The sequence below is a fragment of the Pinus tabuliformis genome, chromosome 9 (genome assembly GCF_031772625.1).
Source record: "Pinus tabuliformis cultivar Carrire ecotype Pingquan chromosome 9, CPIR1, whole genome shotgun sequence".
NCBI classification, from domain to species: Eukaryota; Viridiplantae; Streptophyta; class Pinopsida; order Pinales; family Pinaceae; genus Pinus; species Pinus tabuliformis.
The window spans coordinates 1186936817-1186962642 of record NC_142307.1 but is presented as its reverse complement, the minus strand read 5'-3'; the positions used below and the strand labels follow the sequence as shown (position 1 = coordinate 1186962642).

Genomic DNA, 25826 nt, shown 5'->3' with positions numbered 1-25826 from the left:
AATTGATATCCAACACATTCTATTGTTCTATAAAACTAAGATTTTTTAGGTAAAAATCTTACAGAAAAGTCCCTTTAGAATACAACATTTGAAGAACATATTTATTATTTAGAAAGGTGAACCTGAACTTCATGAAACATGTCATCATCTTGAGGGAATAAGTCTAATTCTTTCATTGTTGGTTTCTTCAATGAGGCAACTATTTAACTACTTAATTTGTTCCTTTAGCTCCATTATTTCCCGACGAAAAGCATCCACTTCATTATCTTGATGACCTATATGAATTTTCAAATTAATGGTTTCACCAAGTTCTCGATTGATGAGTGCTCCTCCATCATTTTGTTTTAGTTGAAGGGCAAATATGTATATTTGTATGGCATCAACTTGTTGAGTGAAATTGGCAATAAGGGTTCTACAATTACAACCCTTCATTATGGATATTAGAGACATCAAAGAAGTCTTATCCATTGTCAACCTATATTTCCTTGCAATCCAAGATATCTAAACAATGAAAATTCCTCTTGAATCTGGATCACCACCAAGAAATGTCTTGTGAATAGAACCATGTGAAGATATTTTTGAGGCAGAGGCTACTCTTGGAGGCTTCACTAGAATCAAGCTCACAACTAATACCAATGTCTTCACAACTTGCAAGGCACTAAGAGGGTTTGTTTGGCCTTATCGAAAAATTAAAATTAACCATGCATAATCGACACCGAGGCAAACCAAGAGGGAGCCTTGGTTTCTTGCAACATTATCCTAATTTGTCCCAAAGTGGATACAACACCAACCCAAGAGACTAAATTCCACAATGAGAACCAAAACATGCTTGTTACAAGCTTTCACCGAAACTTGCCCATTGTGAGCATAATATAAAAGCTCAATCTCTTTCTCATTTATGGCTAACAGTAAAATTAGAACAACAATCACTAGCTCCCTAGAGCTAATAGGACAATTGTTGAGCATAACATGCGAATAAACTCACTTAACCAAGCAAACAAACAGATTGAACTTGAAAGTTATCAAAGCCAACTTCTTTTTCCCATTTATGTGAATGATAATACTAATGAATTTTATACTAACCTGGAAGACACATCCCTATGAAAGGGCAGAGAACCATTGGGCATAATGATTCAAATAAGACCCAAAATCAAGTGAAGAATGAAGCTGGAAGTCCTAAAAAGCTTTGATTGTCAACTATAGATTCTTGGAATTCTTATTGTTGCAAATGTCACCGCATTATTTCCAATTTTTATAAAGGAGAGAAGGTGGAAATGCCTGCAACCATTGCAAGGCAATCCCACATTCGTTCATGAACAAAATACCATAACTCTTCATTATTACCCACCACCTCCTATTAGGTATCGTGTCCCAAGGTTGGGCACTATAACATGATGACTCTGTAATTGTAACGACCTCTGTTTTGATTACTGTAGGGGGTGAAGTGATGTTTGTTATATTGTATGAATTGACTACTATTTGCCACGAGGCCAACATACCTCCTAATCTCCAAAATATTTTCCATAATTAAAATATAACAATGTATAAGGAATTGATCCATCATTAAGGGAGAATAGATGGCTTAAGATGGCCATTAACAAACAAATCTCCCACATTCTTTTTGCATCCTTCCTTAGACCGAATGTAAGCTTCTTGGTCGAGATCGTGAAGGACATGGAAGAAAGCTAATTACTAGGACCTCTAGGTGCCTACGTACACCCCTTCTACAAACATAGGTAAATCAAGAGATATAACACTTTATTATCACAACGATCACCAATTGAGCTCCCCGCTAAGGGTTGTACGTATCCATTTAGTTGTGATCCTCGTGAGTTTAAAATAAAACGATCTCATCACAAAAAAATGAAGTGCCAGTGAAATGCCTTAAAAATGGACATGATATAGTGAATTTTGAGATTCATTTATACGATGTTTTAAGTTCAACTCCTCTTTATCACTTTTCCCTTTGGCATTTTTATTATACAAGTTTTCAACATCATGACAAAATCAATAATAATGGATATCATACCAAGACTTAATTTTTAATCAAGGATTTTAATTAGAGAAAGTTTAATTCTAATTACGCATTGAATTAGACTAGTTAGTATACTTGTCCAAAACATTTTTATTTTTATTTTAACCATAACAAAATTGATGTACATTCAAAATTCTTGTAGCCAAAGTAGACAATTAGTTACATAAGGTTGATTCTTATATTCTCCAATAATCTAAGACATTTTTTTGAAAAACATAAAAAAAAATCCAATAAATTACAAAATAGATGTTCCAAGTTTCCCTATGTGTGACACGCTGGACATGTACTGCAAAGATACATGTATATCGAGCTATACAACACTAACGATAAACTAAAGCAATACCCTCTTCTTATTGCCCCTCTTTCAATTGAGGGGAGCTTTGTCTTTCTATTTCCATGTGATCTCTTGGCTTATGGACCATCTCTTCATCCTTGGGCTTGATTTGAATAGAGTTCGTTGCTTCCTTGTCGTTGGAGTTCATTGTTAAGGATTCCATATGCTAATTAGGTGTAAGATTATGCAACCTATTGCAATATATCCGGAGAAAATTTATCCTTTGCATATGATGTACAAGAATATTCATGGAATTAGTATTTTGGTTAATGAAAACTTTATCAACCTCTGAAACTTTGGTGGAATCAAATAAAACGACACTTATACCAGCTTGAATTAGTTCATTTTGGCTTTGCATGACCCTTCGAATCTCTTAGATGTTTCCGCTATCCATATTGCATAATTCTACTCGAGAAACTTGAGAAAGAGATAAATGGAAAAGACCACACTTATGCTTAACCAATAAGATAAATGATATTATTGTTAATGGTATTGTCATGGTTTTTGATGGGTAGACTTCCTTTTTAAACAGCCCAAATAACTAGAAAGTACTCACATCATAGTACCCAAAATCAAGATACTGGTTTTTTGCAAGGAAACACAAGGCCATCACACTATACCAAGGTTCAAGACAACAAACTTTAAAAATTCCACAAAAGTACTAAGTATTTACACATTTTGAAATAACTTTAACAAGGGGAGGTGGGGATTCAGGGTTATGATCTATCTAAAATATAAAAAGATTGCTACACAAAAAAGTTGTGATCCCAAGGGCCTTAGCTCCCAATTTAACAATTAGCTACTACAAAGGTCCCTTGTAGCAAAATGACAATTCTTGCCACAAATTCCACCCATCCAAATGCCTTAATTTTTCTCTAATTCTTTTTTTGAGAGATCATAGATAGGATGGTTGGGTGAAGTGTTGGTGTGAAAACAAATTGAAGAGATGTGATGGGAGAAGCTTAACCCACTTAAATTCGTACTTATATAGGAAATTACTAGAAGGAAAATATCAATCCAGAAAAGAAGAGAACTAGGGTAGTTTCCAATGCTAACTAGGGCACTTACCAATGTTCCAAGCACATGGGTGAACCAACCCATAATACACTGACGCTCATTCCTTAGCCACCCATTACTCCACAACAAACATACTAGAGCACAAAGCAACATTCAATAATTACGTACGAAGTAAGCTTTCACATGAGGAGGAAGGCGTTAAGTGTCCTCTAACCACCCATCCCAAGACATTTCCAACTCATAACTAAATGTTGCATCACAGTGATATTAATCGAGTTTGATGTTCACTTAATCCAAGACTTGGGGGAATATCATATGACTTTGAACCCTATTTAAACAAATGTTTTAGGCCCCAACTATATTGCACATTTGTCCCATAAATTTGCTTCCTTTTTTAAGTCCCTCTTCATATGGAAAAAGGAGATTCTAACAAAGGAGCTAATATCCCACTAAATTATGGAGATGATGGTTTTTAACTTGGCTCCTTTAGGAGTAGATTTTCCAATCATTGCTTTGATGATAATCATAGAATCACCAAAAAATTAATTAGATTACTCCAATATTTGCCTCCTTAGCAATAAATAAATCACACAATAGAGCATAAGTCTTAGACTAATAAGGAATTGATTAACCTTAAAACATGCTTTATAATTAATAATTATATTTTAAACATTATTCATTTAACTATTAGATTAATAACATTCCTCAACTAAAATTTTTAAATAATATTATTTGATGGTAGCATTTATTAAAATCATACTAATTATTGAATGGTGGTATTTTATTGAAATAATAATATTATTGAGTGGAATATTTATTATAATCATATTAATTATTGAATGGTGATATTTTATTAAAAAAATATTATTCTGAATGGTACTACTTTATGGAATTGATAAAGGTGGGTGGGGAATGTATCACTCACATATTAATGAAGGGACAAGGGGTAGCTGGAATGATAAGGAGGGGGAGGCTCAAGGAGGTGCGAGAGGGGTGGAAGTCAATAACATTAAAACTGAGGATGGGGGGCATTCATAGGAGGTGGTGGGGACAAATGAGAAAGGCAGGATAAAATGAGGAAGTGGGGATGGAAGAAGGGACACTTATTTTTTTTGGGTTGACTTTTTTTTGTTGGCCCAGGGAATTTTGGAGTGGGGTGAAAGAGATACCAGGGAGAACTCAAACTGAGATTTATTGGATTTCTTAGAGAGGGTTGAATCTAGATTTAACCCGGACACACTACGACTGGTTGGACTTGGGCTCAGAGGGATAGGGAACCTGTGGAGGTTACTTGGGCTAGGAAGTCATTCCTAGTTGGTTGGGAGGTAAATTCACTCGGGCAGCCCCAATAGGAGCATCCCTAACCAAGCCATGAGATCAGGTATTCTTTTATTTATTATTTTATTTATGTAAATTGTTGCAATGACATGTATAATATGTTGTAGATTGAATTTTATGTACATGCTAGTGATGTTGTTTTATAAACATTAAAATTTCATTGTTTTGATTTTTTTTTTGTGAAATTTATTTGTGTGAATGTAATAGTAGTTAGAGGACCCCCTAATTGAGGTCTTGACAACCAAATATATCCCGAGGAATTGTGTTGAAAGCTTTTCTAAAGTCAACAAAACAATATAAGGGATCAATTTCATTATTGTGACATTCCTCGACAATGATCCTAAGAGTAACACGACGATCAATAATTGAGTAATGTCTCTTAAAACTAACTTACCCTTTATCTCTTTTACCATGGTTTTCAAGTTAGAGGCTAATCTTCTTTTCCAAAATGAGCCCATACAATTTGGCTAAAATGTGACTGCTCATAATGGTCTTGTAGTTAGAGGGAACATTTTTATCTCCACTATTAAAGATAGGAATAATAAGGCTTTGTGTCTAAGGCTTAGGGAAGCGTGTTTCACTGCCAAATTGAGGAGATTGTGTATACGAGGGATGAGGATAGTTATTCCCATTTTGAAAATTTTAGCTTGGTAGCCTTCAATATCGCTGGCTTTCCCCATTAGCGAGTTTCTTAATCTCAAACTCCATGTCTTCTAAAAATATATATCCTCCTATGTAGGAGTGTTTAAGATGTAGCCCATGGTGTATGGGGAAACTAAAGTTTCTTAAGATAGATATCCCAGTTCTTTAAGGGGATCAATTTAGTTTCTTTCGTTTTACAAACAAGAATATTCCTACAAAAATTTATAGGCTCAAGTTTAGAAAGGTGAAGAAGAGGCTCCTACCTCTGATTTATATAGGACCTTTTCTTGCTTTTGATAAGAGCTTTATACATCTTTTTTTTCAAACTTTATAGTTTCGTTAGGAGCATCTATAATCGATTTCCTAGAAATTTTACAATCATTATCATACTAAGGGTTGGAAGTTCTATTTTTTTTTTTTTATATACAACACCTTAGTAGAGAACTTGTTAATGACAGTGGAAAGGGTTGTAGTAAAATTGTGGTAGATGTGATCAATGTTATTATTGTAAGTAAGAAACCTAAATCCCTTCTTAAATCCTTCAAGAAGAGATCCATTTTACTTCTATAAAAACAAATGTGCCTTTGACTCTCATAATTCTTTTACATGTGGTTGGTGTGCATGTCAAGGTTTAGAGTTAAGGCTAGAGGTCTATGGTCAAAATAAAGTTTGTGGTCGTTTAGGAGGTCAAAAATTACAATATGGTTGAGAACATGGGTATCAAATATTGCATCATCCATAACGATTTCCAAACCCATGAATACATGTCATCTAGCTAGAGGTTGGCCACTTATTAATTCCATTACAAATTACTAGGTCTTTGGAACTACAAAACTTGATTAGCTCAGTACCAAATAGGTTCTCGATTATGTCTTCATAATCTCTTTTGAATCTACTAGCTAAGTTAAGTCCTCATCTAGCCACAAGGGGGTTAGGGTTAGAGTTATTACTTAGGAGAGTATCTTGGTTAGTAGCAGTTCTAACATTTAAGTCCTTGAGCAAAAGGATACTACCTTCATTCCTTAGACTGTGAATATCCTATTCTAAATATTTCCGAGTGGAATCAACAAGGAAGTTGGAAAGGATGGAAGCTCGAAAATATCCCTGAGGTTCTTCTCCTCCAAAGAGATAAACTTATCAAGAATTTAAGAGGTTGTGCTCCCATAGCTCTTACAATGGCAGATAAGTGGGGCTGGAAAAAGGTTAGTTACATTGTCAAAGAAGGGTATTCACACCTGCTCTTAAAGACCCAATTACCACCTAAAACCTCCATTTGGGGAAAAATCTGGAAAATAATTGCCATCCCAAAAGTCAAATTTTTATGTTGGCTGCTATTGCCTAAAAAAAATCTTACTGTTGAAAATATTCAGAAGCGAGGCCAGATCGACCCCTCAAGATGCTTGCTATGTGAATCTGCGGAGGAATCAATTCCTCACCTCTTTCTCCACTGTCAGGTGGCTAAGGTAGTTTGGTTAGTGGTCCTCGACCCTCTATTCTATAGAACTGCTTGGCCTTCAGACCTCCTGATATTCTTCAGCTCTTGGCCCAAATGTTATTTGGGCTCCCTTTAGGCCAAAAGCAAATTCAAAGAAATATGGTCTGCTCTTCCTAAGTATGTCTATCGGGAAATTTGGCTATAAAGGAACAAGGTTATATTCAAAAAGTCCCAGACACCTGCTGGGGTAATGGCCATGATAGCCCTTTCAACATGTATGTAACTGCATAGACTAGCAATAGACCCTTCCTTGATGAGCTTGAATCCGCTTGGTTGGCTCCGTGGGTTGGATCCCCGACCTCACAACTCTTGGGTTGATGTGTTCCCTCGTGTGCCTAGTGGATTTTGCGGTTGTCTTCAGGAGGTTTGGTGGAATGGATCAAATCCTCGAATCAATGGACTCTTCAATTCGATGGCATGTCAAAAGGCAATCCTGGGGTGGTAGGAGGGGGAGGGATTTTCATTAATCCCGAAGGAATCACAGAAGATATATATTCTCGGGGGCTTGGAAGGAAGACAAACAACCAAGCATAAGCTTATAGCTTGTTTCTAGGTATAACATTGGCTCAAAAGAAGGGCATTAAAAAATACAGGACTTAGGGGACTCCATGTTGATCATTATGCATATGAACTATACTTCATCAACAAAAAACATTATCCTAAATCAAATTATCAAGAGATCCCAAGGGTTGATCCCCTCCTTCGATTTAGTGTCCTTTTTTCATATTCTCAGAGGGAATAATCAAGAATTCGATAAACAGGCAAACCAAGACTGCTAGTTAGGCGAAGAAAGAAGTATTGTGAATGAGGTCGAGGGAACGATTTGCATCCCCTAATTGCATTCATGAGCTTCAAGTTCTAGGTTGAGGAAGACATTCTTGGTCTAGCTAAGAAGTTAGAAAATATTAGTAATTGGAACTATGCAATATGGTTTATCAAGTTATCCTATTGGTCCCCCCCCACTTTGCCCTCCCTCTATTTTTGACCCCCCCACTTCCCCTCCCTCCACTTTCCCTTTTCCTATTTAACCATCCCATCCCTATCCCCCACCATTCGCCCCCCTCTCTCCTTACTACGCCCTTCTTCCCTCATTTCCACCATGTTCCCCTCTCCTGACTCCTTCATTACCCTTCACCTTAGCCCCTGTCATATCACACCTTGTAGGACCTAGCTTATCCTTGGGCCTCGTGGCATGGGCTTCCTCTGGTTGTGACTGCCACGTGTCTATGTTCATCACCCTGGTACAACAGTTGTGCCTAGTAGATTTCAAAGCATGAGTATTCAGCTCCCATGCCTTGTATCATGGTGCAAAGGCCTACACACCATCTCGGGTGATTGTAAATTAATAGGGAATTTAGAGCAGCAATTAATTCTCGTGCTCATAAACGCTCGGTCGCTTGTGGGAGGAAGGTTTGGATGAGAATGATGGACCAGGAGTAGAGATGGGAAATAATGACGAACTATTGGGAATTTATGGAAGTTCATCAAGATTACAACTCCATCAGTACCTCTCCACTGTACTGCATCATCGCATAGTCCTGCATTTGCTATTTAAGGAATAACGATATGTTCACTTTTTATGGTTTAAGGTTGTTTTCTACTCATGTGGCCTCTGCGAAGGCCATGCGGCTAAAGTTGAGGTCTTTGAGGGTTGGCTGTTGGGTCTAGGTTGTAGTACAGGATCTCAAGGTGATTTCTGGTGTGCTTGAGTATTCAAGTGTTAACCTTCAGTGGACTACCTGTCTGAGTGAGGCTGCTTGGGTGAGGGCTACCAGGCTGAGTGCTGTTAGTTTGCTTGACTGGGAGGGGGGGCTTTGGAACAGTACCTCGGGTACAATTCGAGTGTTGAAATCTAGAGGGTTGCCTGTCTGAGTGCGACCGCTAGTGTGAAGGCTGCGGGTGTAAGTGTTGATACTCTGCTTGATTGGGAGGGAGTTATGGAACAGAACCTCGGGGACTCTTTAGATTTGGAGGACGGTGGGTTCTTAGAGCGGTAGGTCATGAGTATCCTGGATTCGGGAGGGCGCGATAGTGGGGTTGGTGGCATTTTGGAGAAGCTAGTCGGAGGTAGTTTGAAGATGGATACGAGTGTGCACAACACTGAGGATAGCTCCCTGTCGGGCTCATGGGGCTGCCGCAGGCCGAGGACAGGGGGGCTGCGAGTGGGAAACTCTCTGGATGGAGGTAGCAATAGGCAGACTTGCAAAAAATGTGTTCAAGATCACTTGAAGATACATGAAGGGTTGGCTATGTTGCAACATTGCATCCATCAACAACAACTGGAGAATCTGGTCTTGCAGGAATGACAATTGGAGAGGAAGGAACAAATTCGCCAATTGGAAGATGAGGTGGATGTGCTGCAGCATCAAATTGAGCAGTTGAAGCTCAAGGTGGAGGAGAGCAACGAGAGTAACGAAGAAGACTCCACCAGGCTGGATCTGAATGAGAGCAATGAAGAAGTTTCCACTGGCCTAGATCTGAAAAGTCCAATGCCAGTGGATGTTTAGTCTGTACTCCCTCTCGTTTTACTTATTGTTTTTGAATGGCACACCTCAGATGTAAATATTTACTGTTCCAATTTTGTCGAATATATAGTTATAGGATCTATGGAATGATAAATTTTTGTGAAAACCACAGTAAAAACTCATATAGAAGGAATGCAGAACAAATGCTGTATCAATAGCCCTTAGTAGGCTTGAAAATACCTTGTAAAATCCCGATTTTGCATACGAACATGCATGTTATATATATATAAAATCTACTCATTCTGGTTATAAAAAAAAAAAAAAAACACTTGCTCTAAGGTATTGAATAAAATATAAAATTTAGTTAACTACTTAAAAAAGACAACGAGTAAAATAACCCTTTGGACTATAAAAAAATAATATTAGTTTCTAATATATTCATATAATTTGATGGCTTTTATGTTTTTTTTGGGTGGGATTAAATTAACCAACCACCTTGAAATGTTGATAATACTTAGTGAAATAACCTTTTCCATTATGATTAAATGATATTTGTTTCAAGTATATTTGTGTTGAGAGGCGCTTTTTAGTTCAATATTGAAGAGACTTGTAAGGTCAGGTTATGTTATGTTATGTTATGCTAAACATTTTGGATTGGTCAAATTACATAAAAACTAGCCAAGCTTCATCTTAAATCTAGATCTAAGTGTTGAGAGAGATCAAGTCTTGAGTTAAGATGGATCTAAGTTGATACTATTACATTCCTTAATGGATTTCCTCAAGCCTTTAAATAGATTTCATCATAACAAATACCATAGTTAAAACCATGGGTTGTCAAACCCCGCAGTTAACTCTGAATCTATTAAGTGAGTTAATATGGATCTAACTTATACTATTGCATTCCATAATGGATTTCCTCAAACCTTTAAATAGATTTTATCATAACAAATACCATAGTTAAAACCATGGGTTGTCAAACCATGCAGTTAACTCTGACTCTATTAAGTGAGAGGGATCAAATCTCTCAAGGTGCAAACCTTTCCTGGAGTTATACATTCAAAAAAAAATTGTACCTGAAAGAGATTTGATCTCTCTCCACACTTGATAAATTGAGAATTAAAATGGATCTAAATTGGTCCTTTATTTAACTCAATTAAAAAAAAAACAACATATAACAATAACGAAATTAACAGGCTTAAAAGATAATGAAAAACAAACTAAAACAAATTTAACACACTTTGTTCTTTTTATGCTTTTTAACTCGGTCAAAATAAAATAAATAAAAATAACAATATGTTAGAATACAAATTTTGTTGGGTAGTTAAGGTAAATTTGAAATAAAAATAAAAATAACCCTATGTTAAAATAAAAATTTTACACGATTATTTTTAATTAATTTTGTTAGATAGTTCACGTAAACTTGACTTTATCAAATTACCAAAGATTTTTGAACTCCAAATTTATTCCGACCCATAATATTTATGTGGAATATAACCTATTTAAAAAGAGAAAAAATCAACCTAAATTTATCTTAAACTCTAAATCTACTAATACCAAAGAAAATCAAATCTCTTAAAATACAAATAAACAATATTATATCCTAATTCATTTTATTTTATCTTTTTTTTTTTTAAAAAGTCGGTTGCTATATATTGATTGAAAAGAGTGATAGGGCATAAAGCCGTACATAGTTTGCTTCAAAAGCATTACAAATCCAAGGATAGTGCTTGAGGTTCCTATCCCTGAGCTGCTTCCTGAAAATTCTGACTACTAAAGGACTAGAACTACTATAGACCCGGACGAACTGATGATTCAAAAGTTTGCATTTGCAATACATAATTATTCAATGGAAATATGACTGATATTTCTCGCAGTAGAGTCTTCTGGGTGCTGATCTGCTTCCATTGGCTTTGCGCTTGAAGAAGTTGATTTCTCTTTCTGTTTGGTTTCCAAAATTTCCCTTAAAATTGCCAAGGATTCCTCTGCATGAATGCATCTATTGTTGAGCCCGTTGAACTGCTCCTGAAGCGAATGAACCCTGTGGAGAAATAAACCCATTTCTGTGCGGTATTTAGCATGGATGTTTCTGAACTGCTCCTCAAATTTTCCTTCCAGACATCGCATCTGCTCAGCATGCCTAGCTTCCATGTTTCGCACTTGATCTTCCAGAATTCGCTGTTGAGCTCTGACTTCGTCGAATTCTGCTTGAAGGTCTCGGCAATGGAAACATTGCTCCGCACGAGCCATCACAGAAAAGGGATGGATTCTAAAAGAGGCGGGATCACAAGAATAGTCCAATGACTTCTTCAGGCTACAAGAGGGAGGGGGCCGAGAAATAAATCTGAGATTAATGGCGGGTCTGAAGGGGATTAAGAAAGAGCAGTGAGGGGGTAAGAGCAGGCAGAGGAGGTTCGAGATCCCAGATCTCAACTTCAAAGGATAAAAGAGAGAGAAGGCGCCCAGGACAAGGGAATAAGAGATTGAAAGGAGGGGGAATGAGTCAGAAAGATGCAAGGAGAGGGAGCCGGATGGCGGACAGCAGGACGACGGCCAGCACAGAAGCTGTGGGGGAAGAAGAAGATTATGAGAGAGGGCAACTGAAGCTCTGAGCTTCCCTTTAGGTTTTATCCTGTAAGAGATCAACAGATTTATTAGAGAAATGTTAAACAGAAAAAAGAGACCCGATACCAGAGCGAGAGTTCTCTGTCGAGGCTGATCCTGGACGCTTCCTTGGCTTTCACAGAGCTGCTCTTGGTCACAATGCTGAGAGATATGAGTTCCTATGCTCAAATATATAGGATAAGTTCGACTGCAGCGCCCTGGATTCGTATCCGCAACCCGATCCTCTGCAGCAATTAGATATTTTTCGAGATTTCTAGGACGATTGACTGTGGCGGTGAAGTCCTTCCTCAGTCCTTCCCTGTAGATATGAGATTTGCTTGGGATATCCACTGGTCTGCCGGGCATTTTCTGAGGTTGATTGATGGAGCTTTTCGAGCTGTTTCCAGAGACGGGATTCACCATACCCCTCACACGCTTGCTAGGATTGCGCGCTTGGGCATTGTCAGAGTTGGCCTGGTTCATGGCAGGGGCTGGAAGGTAGTACGTTGACTGTGCCTTAGAGTTCCTTCCTGGTTCCCAACTGCTTTATTAGCATGAGTATCCGCTTTTCCATTGTGTATTCGAAGAATATGGTAGAATCGAATTGTTTCAAAATAATCGATGAGGAGGGTGATGCGATGGAGGTGCTGTTGGAGACTACAGTTTGAGGAGGTCCTGTGATGGTTCATATAGCCGATGATTATGGAGGAGTCTCCTAAAACAGTTGCAATTTTGATTCCCCTATTTTTTAACTGCAGCAGTCCTTGAAACAGAGCAAGAGCCTCGGCATTATTATTTGTTTTTACTCCTAAACTCCATTCATAGCTGCATATCTCTTCTCCTTTTTCATCTAAAATAACTCCTCCTGCTCCTGCTGGTCCTGGGTTGGACTTGGAGGCTCCATCAAAGAATAAAGTTGGACAGTTTTTGCTCAGAATCCATCTCTTGAAATCCTGAGAAGAAAGCCTTATTTCCCATTCTTTGGTCCTGTGCTGAGGTTTCATTCCACTTCTCAGAGTACTCTGATGTTGGCCTGTGCTACCTAAGATGTGCCTGATCATGATTCTCTCTTCAGTTGTATAGTCAGTAGCTTTAATGATGCCTGAATATTTAACAGCCATCGTCTCCTGTGCCAGAAGATGAGCACTGTTACAAGTTTTTCTAACATTGCCTTCTTGATTTTGAAAATTTTTTTTGTTTCTAGTAAGCCAGATTTTCCAAAGAAGGTTGTGGGGGATGATGTCCCAGGTTCTTTTGACCATCTTGCTCCGCTTATCTTTCCAGGGGCAGGTTCTTTTCCAATCTTGGATTGTCTCAGCAATGTTTTGCTGAGGATGCCATGTTATATTGCCAAGGTTGGCCATAAAGATCCAGCAATTCTTCGCAAAGGCACAGTCAAGAAAAAGATGATGGATGGTTTCCTCCTCGGAGCAGCAGTTAGGACAGATTGATGGACCATATATCCCTCTCTTTCGCAAATTTTCCGAAGTGAGAATTTTCCCTTTAAGCAGCAGCCAAATGAAAAATTTGACCTTTGGGATGGCCTCTGACTTCCAGATTATTCGCCACTGGTTCCAAACCGGTGCTTGATAATTGTTGTTGCAGATGAATTGGTAGCCAGATTTGATGGTGTACCCTGAGCCCGAGGGGTCCCATCTGAGTCCATCTAGAGTTCCTTTTTTAATAGGAGCTCTATTTTGAAGATTCTTAAGGAGGACTTGATAGCTAGAGTCCAAGTGTGGGGGAATAACCGGGAATTCCCAGCTAAGCCAAGCACCGCTCTCTGCGTCCCATTTTGAGATTTGATCCAACTTCTGAATGCCTTTACTGTGCAGGTAAAGAATGATGGGAATGGCTTCTTCAACAGAAATTAAGGGTTGAAGGCCCATAATTCTGTCAGTGGCATAGTTAATGCTGCTCCCATCCCCCGGAATCTTTGAAGTGTTTTGAATAAGAGTGGGGATTGCTTTTTTGCAGAGTTGCCAGATTTTAGTGGAGTCTCTTGTTGGGATATCAGATTCAAGAAGTCTTTGTCTGTGATCTGATAGGTATTTGCATTCAAGGACCTGTTTCCACCAGGCTTTTGGTTCACTGATAAGTCTCCAAGCCATTTTAATCCCAAAGGCGAGATTTAGCAGTTTGGGCATTCTGATTCCCAATCCACCTCTATCTGGAGATTGAATTACACTTTTCCAGTTGACCAAATTGTATCTATTTCTTTCTTTTTTTCCTCCTTGCCATAAAAAATTACGAAGAGCAATTTCTAACTTGTTGTGGAACGAAACTGGAGCTTGGTAAAGAGTGAAACGGTACAACGGTAAGGAGGAAATACCTGATTTAAGCAAGATTAGTCTGCCCGCTGGATTGAGCCATTGAGTCCCCCATTGCTGCATCTTTCTTTTGACTTTGTCGATTATTTCATTCCAGGTGGAGGCTTTGAGGGCGCCCAAGGTAACCGGCATCCCCAGATATGTGAAGTGGTCCCAATTTTCTTTGTAGGCAACTCCAAAAATGTTGGCAATATTGTGAGTTGTTTGATTAGAGATATTCCAGCCATAGATGCAACTTTTCTGAAAGTTGACTTCTCCCCCAGAGCACTCCATGAATTGATCAAGGAGAGATTTGAAGCGCCTTGCTATTGTGGTGGAAGCCCCGCCAATTAGCAAGGTATCATCAGCGAATTGTGAATGATTGATATTTTTAACTCCATTCCCATACTTGATGCCAGAGATGAGGCCGACTCTTCGGTTGTGGTCAAGATTGCTGCTGAAGGATTCCGCCATCAAGATGAAAAGATAGGGTGATAGTGGACATCCTTGCCTTAGTCCTCTTGAAGATTGAAAAGCTTCACAGGGGCGGCCATTAATGAGAGGCGAGATCCATGGACCAGAGATGCATGCAGCAATGGTGCTTATGAAGTCAGAGTTAAAGCCCATTTTTCTCATGACAGCGTACAAGAAGGAATGACTTACTCGATCGAATGCGTTGGCTAAATCGAGCTTGAGGACGAAGCCTTTCTCTTGTCTAGAGGTACTAGAATGGATAGCTTCTTGAACCAAGGAGATGGAGTCGTGAATTTGTCGGTTGGTCATGAAGCCGCCCTGATTTTCAGATATGATAGAAGGAAGCAAGGGTTGGAGTCTAGCAGCTATGATTTTAGCAAAGATCTTATAAGAAGTGTTGCACAAGGAGATTGGTCTAAACCTGGAGAAGGAAGTAGGCCTGGATTCCTTGGGAATGAGAGCAAGATATGTTGAATTTGTGAACCCCCCCATTTTCTTTTTTCTTTGGATTCCTTTTATCATCTTTACAAGATCTTTTTTAATCAAATGCCAATGGTCTCTGTAAAAATTTATAGAGAACCCATCTGGACCTGGAGATTTATCTGGTTGAAGAGTCCAGATAGCATTTCTTATCTCTTCCTCAGTTATTTCTCTGTTCATCCTCTCATTCTCCTCAGCAGAGATTTTTCCTGGAAGGTGTTGGAGAAAGGCCGTATAGTCCCTGTCGCCTTGGTGTTCAGTGAGAAGACTTTTGTAATGTTGGAATGCTGCCCTTTTAATAGATTCCTGATCTTCATGCCTGCTGCCTTGACTATCTGTGATAGTAGTTACAATGTTTCTTGATTTTTTGACAGTGGCCTGCTTATGGAAATATGCCGTATTTTTATCACCTTCCTTTAACCATATTTCTCGCGACTTGAGCCTCCATTTGGTTTCTTCCGCCCTTTTAATTTGAGTTAGCTGTCCCTGCAGTTCCCATTCCTTGCTTTTGAGTTGATTAGTGAATCCATGCTCTTCTATTTGCTTATGAATGTCTTCCAATCTCTGCTGTAATTTTTCCTTTATTTTTTCTGGTTCCTTGTAGCTAGCTTTTGCCCAATCCTTGAGAGCTTTCCTTGTGTTTCGAATTTTAGTTTCCCAAATGTAGTTTGGGGAGCCTTCAACGTGCTTCTTCCAAGTTTCTTCTATAATAGACTCAGCTTCAGGGCTGTTCCTCCACAGTGGATTGTATCTGAAAGGGATTGGTCCCAAATTGGCGTGGGAGTCCATCGTTAGAAGGATGGGGAAATGATCTGAAGCTGTAGCGCTTAGAATTTTGGTGTGTCCTGCAGCAAAAAAGGAAAGGAGAGAAACATTAACCAAGATTCTGTCCAGCCTTTCCATAATGTTACCTGGCCCCATACGCCTATTGTTCCAGGTGTATTTTCTATTCTTTGGGATGATGTCCAGCAATTCGCATTCAGCCATGATGGTTTCTAACTGTCTTCTGAAAGGGTCGGGGGTGAAGACTCCCCCCCTTTTCTCATTCGCGTGGAGAATTAGATTGAGGTCTCCCGCCATGATAAGATTTGTATTCTGCTCCTTGTCTATTTCCTGCTTCAATTCCTTCCAGCATTGATCCTTTTCCCTAAAATGATTGGGGATATATACATTGTAAATGATAATATCACAGCTTTCTTCCTTATTGACTAGATTGGTCCTGATCCAATTTGAGTTGATGACGGAGGAAACACAATTCCACTGCTGCTTATTCCACATAGTAGTGATTCCTCCAGAGGCTCCTCTGGAACTGCTACTGATCCCTATGAAGGATTTTTGTGTATCTATGATTAACTGCATATCATTCTGGTTTTGCTTGGTTTCCTGAATTAGAACAATTTCAGGCCTTTCTGAATGAAGAAGGTCTCTTAGGGCCGCTGTTTTGGAGGGGTGCCCCATACCCCTACTATTCCAAGATAAAAGCTTCATCATAAGGCGTTCGGTCGATGAGGTGCTCGCCTCTCGAATTCTTTGGCTACTATATCTTTCTCTTGAGAACCTGTTATGAATGAATCCATAGGGGTCTGTATCCCTAGAGCTATGTCCTTTTGCGAGCTTTCTTCCCGATGTTGCTTGGCTGATTTTCTGCCTGGTCCAGGTTTCTTGTGGTTGTCACCGGGTGCACCAAGGTCTTTGGAGGAACTTCTGGTGGTTCTTATGGGCTGAGAACCGAGAACTGGCTGAGCTGGGGTCGAAGAGATCAAAGGGGGCTCAATGCGGGTCAGAACTGGTTGATCAGATTGGGGGCCATCATCGGATACTTTCGATTTATTTTTGAATAAGCTCCTATCCACTGAGTGAGGAGGGGAAGTTCGGAGGGGGGAAGAGGGAGAGATTCTGGGATCTTTGGGGGAAGGAGGGGGAGAAGGGGGATCCTCTGAAGCAAGAGATCCAAAGGGATTGGAGGACGAGGGGAAAACAGGGGAAGAGAGAGGGGATCCGGCATGAGGTGCCTCAGGCTCAGGAGGAGGGTTTGACTTCTTCTTTTTTCTTACTAATTCCCACTCTTCCTCATGAGATTCAGACAGATTGTTATTGACTTCTGGTTTGGACTTAGGGCACCTATTTGCAAAATGACCATACTCATGACATACCTTACATTTGAAGGGGAGCTGTTCATAGTCCACCTGTTGAATATGCGTCCACTGGTCCACTCTGAGTTTTACTGCCTCTGGAAGGCCTTTGCCCAAGTCTACCTCCACACAGATCCTTGCGCATGCATACATGTTTTCCTTTGGTTCTGATCTGTCCACGTATTTACCTATAGCATTTCCAATTGCTCGAACAGTTTCATCAGCCCAGCAGTGAAGCGGCAAATGCGGAAGGCGTACCCAAACGGGAACTGCATTGGGTACATCCATTTCAGGATCGAAGTCCGGGGTCCAGCGATTGAGATAAAGGCCTCTTGAGTCCATAAAGTATGGTCCGTTTCTGAAAATTAGGTTGCGATCATCCACTGTTTCAAAAAGGAATGCATAATATCCTCTTCCACAGAACCTTATGGCAATTTTTCCTTGGACCATGGCATTCCAATTTCTTTCTACCCAACGTTGGACAGTTCGAGGGGAGGGCCATAGCCCCGTGAACTGGCCAACCAATCCTCGCTCAGCTAATGCTACAGCCGATCTCCTTGGAAGAGAAAGGGGAAGAGGAATTTCTGGAATTTCATCAAGTTTTTTGATAAATTTGGAGGCAGAAGGTCGAATCCTCTCCGAGTTATTTCCAGGGACGAGAGAGGCAAAGGCTTTCTCAAGGTCGGGCTGAATGGGAGCGTGAGAATCCATCGAAGGCAAGAGGGGGAGGGCAGGAGGCCCAGGAGGGCGAGCAGCGACAGAGGGCCGCCCCTAGATCAAGGAAGGGGGGCAAAGAGCGCAGCAGGGAGGGCCCGAAAGGGCCTGCAAGCCCGGCAGCAGGGCTGCCAAGGCACAAGCGGGAACGATCAGGGTTTCAGAGGCGGGGGCGGAGCTCCATCTCTGGCGCGCGCGGCATCCTCATTTTATTTTATCTTAATCATCTTAAAATAATCAAATTTTTTATAATGAAAATATCTTTCCAGAATTTTATCTAATTTAAAGGATTTTCATATGACAAACTATAAATTGTCTTTTTTCGTTCCTTTATTATTATTTTTTTAATAAATAATTTTCGCGTATTGACTTTCTATACTTAACATTTAATAATTTTCAATTTACATAATACCTACTTCATAATTTTTTCCTTTTTACTTTTTAATTAGAGCGCGTCAACATCTATCAACCTACTCTCTTCATAAATCCTACTGACGTCATTTAATGTGATTGCAGCGGTATCATGTTTATGCCGTCTTAGAACATGCCTAACCACTGCAGAAACCATGGTGTCAACACGTTACCCCTAACTAAACTACAACTATCCCACCCGTGACAGATTATAAATTAAATTTAGGTTAAAATTTGGTAGATCATATCATTACTAACTCTCCGATACAAACAAGGAGTGAAGCACGAACTAAAACTGGCTCGCTGCACGCATTTCACCCAAAAGATCATATTTTCAACTAATGCTGGCAATTTTCTTCAGTGCGCACAACTTTTTTTCTTCTGAGGTTGGGCTCCAAAACATTGCTGGGTTTTGATCCAATAACCTGTAATTAGCATCAGCAGCAATCAAGGTTCGTTTCACAGCTCCGTTCCACTAAAGGTTTTGCATCAAATCAAACGGGAACTTGGGTTCTGTCGTTGATGTCTCTTAAGTTCGTATTTGTGCTCTGTGGTGGTTTGTAGTACTAATATGATGATGCACAGGTACCTGAAAGCCATGGCTGCTGCAACTGCTTCTGGGCTTCAATTAGCTAGAGCCGCACTTTACTCATCTCAGTCTCCTTCAGCCCCCACAAGCGCCCTCTCAGGAGTTTGTAATCCGGCACCCAATATCTCATTTTCTTCATCTCGACGGACCTATCTGCATTCCTCTTCTTTTCTGCCCTCTACTTTGCAGCTGTCTAGGACCATTAAAACAGAGGCAGTTAAGTTCAGCAGAGGATCTACAAATATTCAGGCTGTTGCCAATGATAACGGCGCTCCCTCTGGACTTTCCATTGATTTGAGAGGTCTGATCATCTTCTCTCATTATAACTTAGTTTAATGGATTTGTTTCCTTTCCGCAGTTTCTGATAAGGAATAAAGATATCGGTGATTTTTGTTTTTTCTTTCATGTAGTTATTGCATAGAAGTTGTTGTTATTGAAACTGAGTTGTGTGTATGACGTCGGATTATAATGGTGATAGACCTGGTTTTTGCCATAGTCAACTGACAAATGAAGATTATAATAGAAACCCTGACTATGTCTGTCTTATACTTAGCAGCAATATTACATAGATCTGTTAGCACTTTTAAATTATTTTAAGCTGCAAAATCTCATGGATGGAACGTGGCTGTCTTACACTTAGCAACAATATTACATAGATCTGTTAGCACTTTTAAATTATTTTTAGCTGCAAAATCTCATGGATGGAACGTGGTGCTAATTAGGCACCTGCATTCTCATCCTAGCTCCAGAGGTCCATGCAGGCTGTCTATGAAATTGTTTTATAATCACAACTTACAAGTTTGATCACAACATTCGTGCAATATCCAAATTGCACTCCGCAAAAGATTCTGACAAAGCTGTTGTAGTAAGGGAACGTAATAAAGTAGTAAAAATCCATTAGTTCACCCATGCATAGCCTAATAGATGGCAGACCCTTCCTGTATCTTTGTTGGCTCACTTTCAATCCTATTACTATTTCTGGCCATATTTGGTTTAGTTGTGTACCCATTTTTTACCATATCAATGATTTGTATGTCTCTTAATGTTTATATGCTCTTAGAAATGCAAGTTTGAATTTGGGTTAAGCACTTATTGTAGTTGTAACGTATGTACATACCTTCACATAAATTTATTATATAATACAACAAAATTACATTCCATAGAGCACAATTTCATTTCAAAAAACTCCCCTAAGTGGAGAGCCTATGGATTTTCACTAGTACATGCTCCATTAGAATCATAATATCCCCCCCAAGTTCATAGAGTCTTCATCATCCAAGAGAAAATTCTCTCCAATCTCAATATCCTCCCCAAGATAATTTGCTACACCAATGCTCCATTGTGTCCAAGAGAAAAGTATGCTACTAGTGTGCACTCTCTATTTTATGAGTGAGTGTGTTTCAATGATTTGTCTAAGTCGACTTCCCTTTATTTCTAGGAGGGCAACCAAGTTGATTTAGCAAAATTGACTAAAAGCCCTAAAAAAAATAAAATATGTGATTACAAGTGATTGGTAAATTGGTGTGCACATTCCACTGGACAATTCATCATGAAAGATTTGATAAAGAAAATTTACTAGACTCCGTAATCTATACTATGAGAGTTAATTTTTGCTTAGATTTATGGAATTATTAAGCTATTGTTTATTGCGTATGCATGCAAAATATAAATATGTAGAAAATAGAGAACAAATAGAACAATTAGTAAAACCACAATAACACAAGATATAACCTGGGAAATCCTTTTGGGAGAAAACCCAACTGGAAGGTGAGGTTGCTCTACTCTCACTTTATCTAAATGGAAATGGATGTAAGTACAAAGGAGTGAGACCCGTGGTTTGTGGGCTACTATAAAACACAAGCCCTTTTTGTTTGCTCTCTCTCTCTCTCTCCACTCTTAGCTACTCTGCTCATCTATCAAAAAAATGCACTCAAATAGAATGAAAACCTTTTTCCTCTTAGTGACCCAATTATAACACAAACCGATAGCCAACTAGGGGATAAATTTGGCCCATTCAATCCTCAATATTAGCTACAACTCGACCCTTCTAGAGTATTCTTCATAGTGCAATGTGGCTAACACCTTTTCCATGAGTAACAGGGCTTGATGTGGCATCCTCCCGAATTTTGGTTGTCAATTTTGATATGTCAACTTCTAGGAGTCATGTCTTTCTCATATGAGCTCTGATGGAGGTGATTCTTACGCTATTGGAAAGGTATTAGTGGTAGTGTATTGAGTCTAGATCCTTAGTGAGGTCGAAACCATAAAAAGTGGTCATTTAAGGCCTCAAAATGGCTCCTGATGTTTTTCACTCAAAATTTTCCAAACTTGAACCACTTGTAAAAATGACCTTGTAAGCTGATTCCTCCAAATTTTCCTGTCTAAAAGCATCGAGATTTATGAAAAATAATTTATTGATCCAATGCAGATCAACAAGTTAAGTAGGTCACAAGTCTACCTAAAAGATAGCTATCTCAATGATGAAACATAATGATAAGCCTCTTTTTGACCCGCATGTGAGTAAAAAGGCTTCCAAGGGTGATTCCATTTTCCAGAAGTGAATATCTCCATAAAAATGTGCCATGGATGGGTCAAAGAGTGCTCCCCACTCAAAAGGCCATCTCCTCATCAATAAGGTGTCAAATCATTGAGAAAACCTTGCTCATCATCAACCAAGCCCACATCATCAGTCCAAGCCATATGAAGGGGACGTCACAATGTTTAGGCAAGACATCATCATCTCTGGAAGTGTACCATCCACTCTAGAGGGATCTCAAGTCATTATCCTCATCAAACTAGCTTGGCAATAGGGCAACTGCAACATCCATTAAGAAGGTATAATGCCAACTTGGAGGCATCTTGCTGTCCCTAGGTACATCATCTCGCTTGGCAATGTCGTGGTCCAAATGCACATTTTTTAGGTTTTGGAGGGAGAGGAGAAGCTCATCATCAATGCTGGATACATCTTGAGGTCAATTCTCCTCAAAAGGTGGTCAACATCCTGGCTCTAGTGCCCATAATGGTTATCAAATGGGGTTGGACGCCCTCTCTAAACATTGAAGTGTTAGAGAAGCTCATAGGATCCCTCATGTGATGGTAGTTGTACCTGGGAGTAAGCATCTGAAACATACCCTCAAAATCAAGTGAGATCATCATTATAAGTAAAATAAACTTAAGAGTATCACAATGGGTCATATCTATTGCAAGAGGCACAAAAGTACTTCACACAAGCATCATCTTCAAATGTCTTCCTAACTTATGGTTTGTAAGCAAGTCACCATGTTTAGATATGCGAGGGTTATCCAATGGCCCTATTAGGTGCTTCCAACCCTGACGGGAGGAACGGTTCCTAGGCTAATTAGTAGGTGCAAGTGGTTAGTGATATAGTAGAGGTTTACTTCATGGAGGATGCCACAGTCTTTGAACCAATTATGAAATTCCATCGTCCTTGAGCATCACAATGTGAAGAGGGAGCAATCATGGGACTTAAGTTACCCATTTCCTCAACGTATTTTACCGCTCCTCTTTTGTGCCTGTTTCTTCATTGATTTTCTTTTTCTTGCATTAGCTTGGGTTACAAAATTTCATTCATGCATCATTTACCCCGTAAGATTAAGTATTTTATTGTTCGTCAGGGTTGGAATATTCAAAGTTCTGTTCATTTTGGTTGCTCATGCATTAGCTAGGAACTGGGTGAGGGCTAATGAAGGGGGTAGAGTTCAAACTAGGATTTCATCCATGCCCTATATAATATCCTAGCCAATCTTTTTGCATTTTATCATCATGGCTCATGCTTTTGCCTTCCTTTTAGCTGCATCAACCCCTTGGGGCAAAAGGTTTTTGCGCCCTTAGACAAGGATGAGGAAATTAGGGAACCAATACTGGCGACATGTAGCAATCAACCCAAAGATGGGATGTGGATACAAGGGACAAATGGAAGGTGTTAAGTATGGATTACCATGGACAAATAACATCAATTGCTACCTCCTATTTGTGTCCCATTTGGACTGTGGAAAGAAGGGGCTCAAGGAATGTCACACTAGACTAGGGGCAAGCTATAACCATCAAGGCGAAGCATGAGAACAATAATACAATTAGAAGTAGTCTATTATCCAGTTCAACTTGTGTTCCATACTAGAATGCCTTTGTACCTTAAATGAAAGCACTTGATCACAAAAATGGTTAATGTACCTTATAATATATGACCGCCCTTCATTTTATGAGTAAGCTAGATGAAATAAAACTTTGATCGAAGCATGGATGGAAGGCCTTTGAGCTAGCTATTTGTGGATCATCATAAGGTTGTTAGTTGGCAAGCTGGACAACTAGGGGAATTTTTTTTCTAGGGGTTGTTGAATTTTTTATGTAGCATCGAAAGGTGTTCCTGCATGTCTTCAAGTCGGCCTAGAAATAAGATAAGTTGGCCAACTAGTGAAGTGACATGTCCCTTGCGTTGTCACACCCCCTGGACATGTATAAATAAGATGTCAAGACGCCTCATTTGGAGACCAATGAAGAGCAAATGCTTCTCTCTCTTCATCACCTAGTTTGACTAGCTTCCTTGAGGCCACACATGTGAGAAATCAATAAGTTTGACTGCAGCTAATTAATTGAAGCTGACCGAGCTTGACCGGATTTGACCATTGGGCGTTGATTGAATTTGACCATAGGTTTGATTGCAGACTGAAGGGCTGAAATTTGACCAAAGTTGACTTTTAATTGGTTTTGACCAACTTTGACTAGCCATTGAATTTGACCAGTTTTGACTGGTATTTGACTTGGATTATTGGCACAAATTTATAGACAAATTGTTGATTGGTAAACGTTGCTGAAGAATAATTTCTCCTAAGAAAAGTTGTTGGGTTTTCTCCCAAGGTTAGGTTTCCCAAATGGCATAAAATATTGGTTGAAAATCATTAGTGACTAATTACTTGGCAATTTTGTATTCTACTGCACTAGCCTTAGAATTTCAACATGGTATCACAACTTTATTGAAAGAGCAACCATTAAAGTAAGCCTAAGAGACAATAATCAACAACTTGATTGGATTTTAGATCTCCTGTCAAAATGGTGCCAAGTCTTAGAGTAAAAGACAGGTTGGATGGTGCTATTAATTTCAAATCTTGGACCAGGATACTTCTTATCTTAGAAGAAAATAACCTTCAGGATCATGTGAAGGAAGTCATTCTAGAGCCAGAGGGAGTTGAGGAGAAAGCCAAGTATAAGAAGAATGAAGCCAAGGCTAAGAGAATCTTGATAGATTCCATAAAGGACCACTTGATTCCACATGTTGCTGAGTTGAAGACTGCCAAAGAAGTATATGATGCTTTGGTGGGATTGTTACAAAGTGGCAACATTAGCAGGAAACTAACCTTGAGGCATCAACTTCATAGTGTCATGATGACTAGATTAGATTCTGTTGTCTCTTACCTTATGAGAGTCTCTCAGCTGAGAGATGAACTTGGAGCCATTAGAGATATTGTTGATGACGCAAAGCTTGTTACAATGATTCTCAATGGATTTTCATCACAGGATCCATTTGTTCAATGAATTTGTGCACGAGAAAAGTTGCCCAAGTTTGATAAGCTATAGACTGAGTGTGTCCAAGAGGAGGCCAAATTGTTGTCCAAGGATAGCTTGCAGAGACCTCAGGATGAAGAAACTCAAGCCCTTGCAGCTCATGTAAGAAAAGGAAAAGGAAGAAGTAATTTTGGAAAGTTTGATAAGAAGAATACAGGTAGAAGACCTGCTCTAGTTCAGGATCAGAAGAAGAAGGATATGTCAAAGATCAGGTGCTTCAATTGTCATGATTTTGGACACTATGCCTCCCAGTGTCTTTAGAAGAAAAGGAAGGAAAAACAACATGCATCAACAATCGATGTTGATGATGAACATCAACCTCAAAAGATGACATGGGAATCTAAACTTGATGAGATTGTAGATGGACTTCGGAAAGAATATGTCTTTTGACATTCATTAGTGATTGTTTCCAATGAAGGCCAAGGATGAAGTCTTCAACGAGATCCAGGAGTTCGGGGTGCAGGGAGAAAACTTGACAGGGAAGAAGATCAAGGTTTTGAGGTTGGATAATGGAGGAGAGTATACTTCCAAGGATTTCAATTTTTTTTTAAGGAGGCAAGGATCAAGAGGGAGTTTACATTTCGCTACAACCCTCAACAATTTCTTCCTTGATCAAGAGATAAGTACTTCCAATCATATTTTATTCTCCTTTTGATTTTTTGGTCAGCTTCTTGTCCTTTTATTTTGTATGCTTTAGATACCAAAAAATAATTGCTTATTTATGATTTTTCCTTTTCCACGGCCTCCTGAATGGGGTTTGCGGAAAGGAAGAACATGTCCATTGTGGAGGCTGCTAAAGCGATGATTCATGCAGCAAATGGTAGCATCGAGAAGTACAAACAGAGGTTTGTGGCAAGAGGGTTCTCCCAAAACGAGGGAGTAGACTACAAGGAGAATTTGCTCAAGTTACCAGATGGTTAGGTTCTTGTATGGATGAAGGGCTCAAGCTTAGACTTAGTGAGAGTGATTGATGTTCGAAAGGGAGGATTGTACAAATTGTTAGGACGTCTAAGACCATGCTAGATGGTTAGAAGAGCTTCTAGTTCAAAGGGAGAAAACAATTAGAGAGAGTGGAAGGAGCAGCCTTCCAGGAGGATGTCGTGGGTTGAGATTGTCAGGTTAGATGCTCAGAGATGAGGGGTCTCTAGGAGCAGTATGCCTTCTATGAGGGTACCATGCCAGACAACAGTTTATGCATCAGTAACAGAGG

At 39.4% G+C, this 25826-nt stretch overlaps 1 protein-coding gene across 1 annotated transcript in view; it reads left to right on the top strand.

The window, feature by feature from the left end:
* The first annotated feature begins 18679 nt into the window (after positions 1-18679).
* The window catches only part of LOC149152799 (enoyl-[acyl-carrier-protein] reductase [NADH] 1, chloroplastic-like), a 34835-nt gene continuing 27688 nt past the window's right edge, over positions 18680-25826 (top strand). Inside the window, exons 1-2 of the mRNA XM_089437983.1 lie at positions 18680-18899; positions 19033-19337. Coding sequence (XP_089294109.1) covers positions 19046-19337 — 292 coding nt within the window. The 5' untranslated portion in view covers positions 18680-18899; positions 19033-19045. The remainder of the gene's footprint in view (positions 18900-19032; positions 19338-25826) is intronic.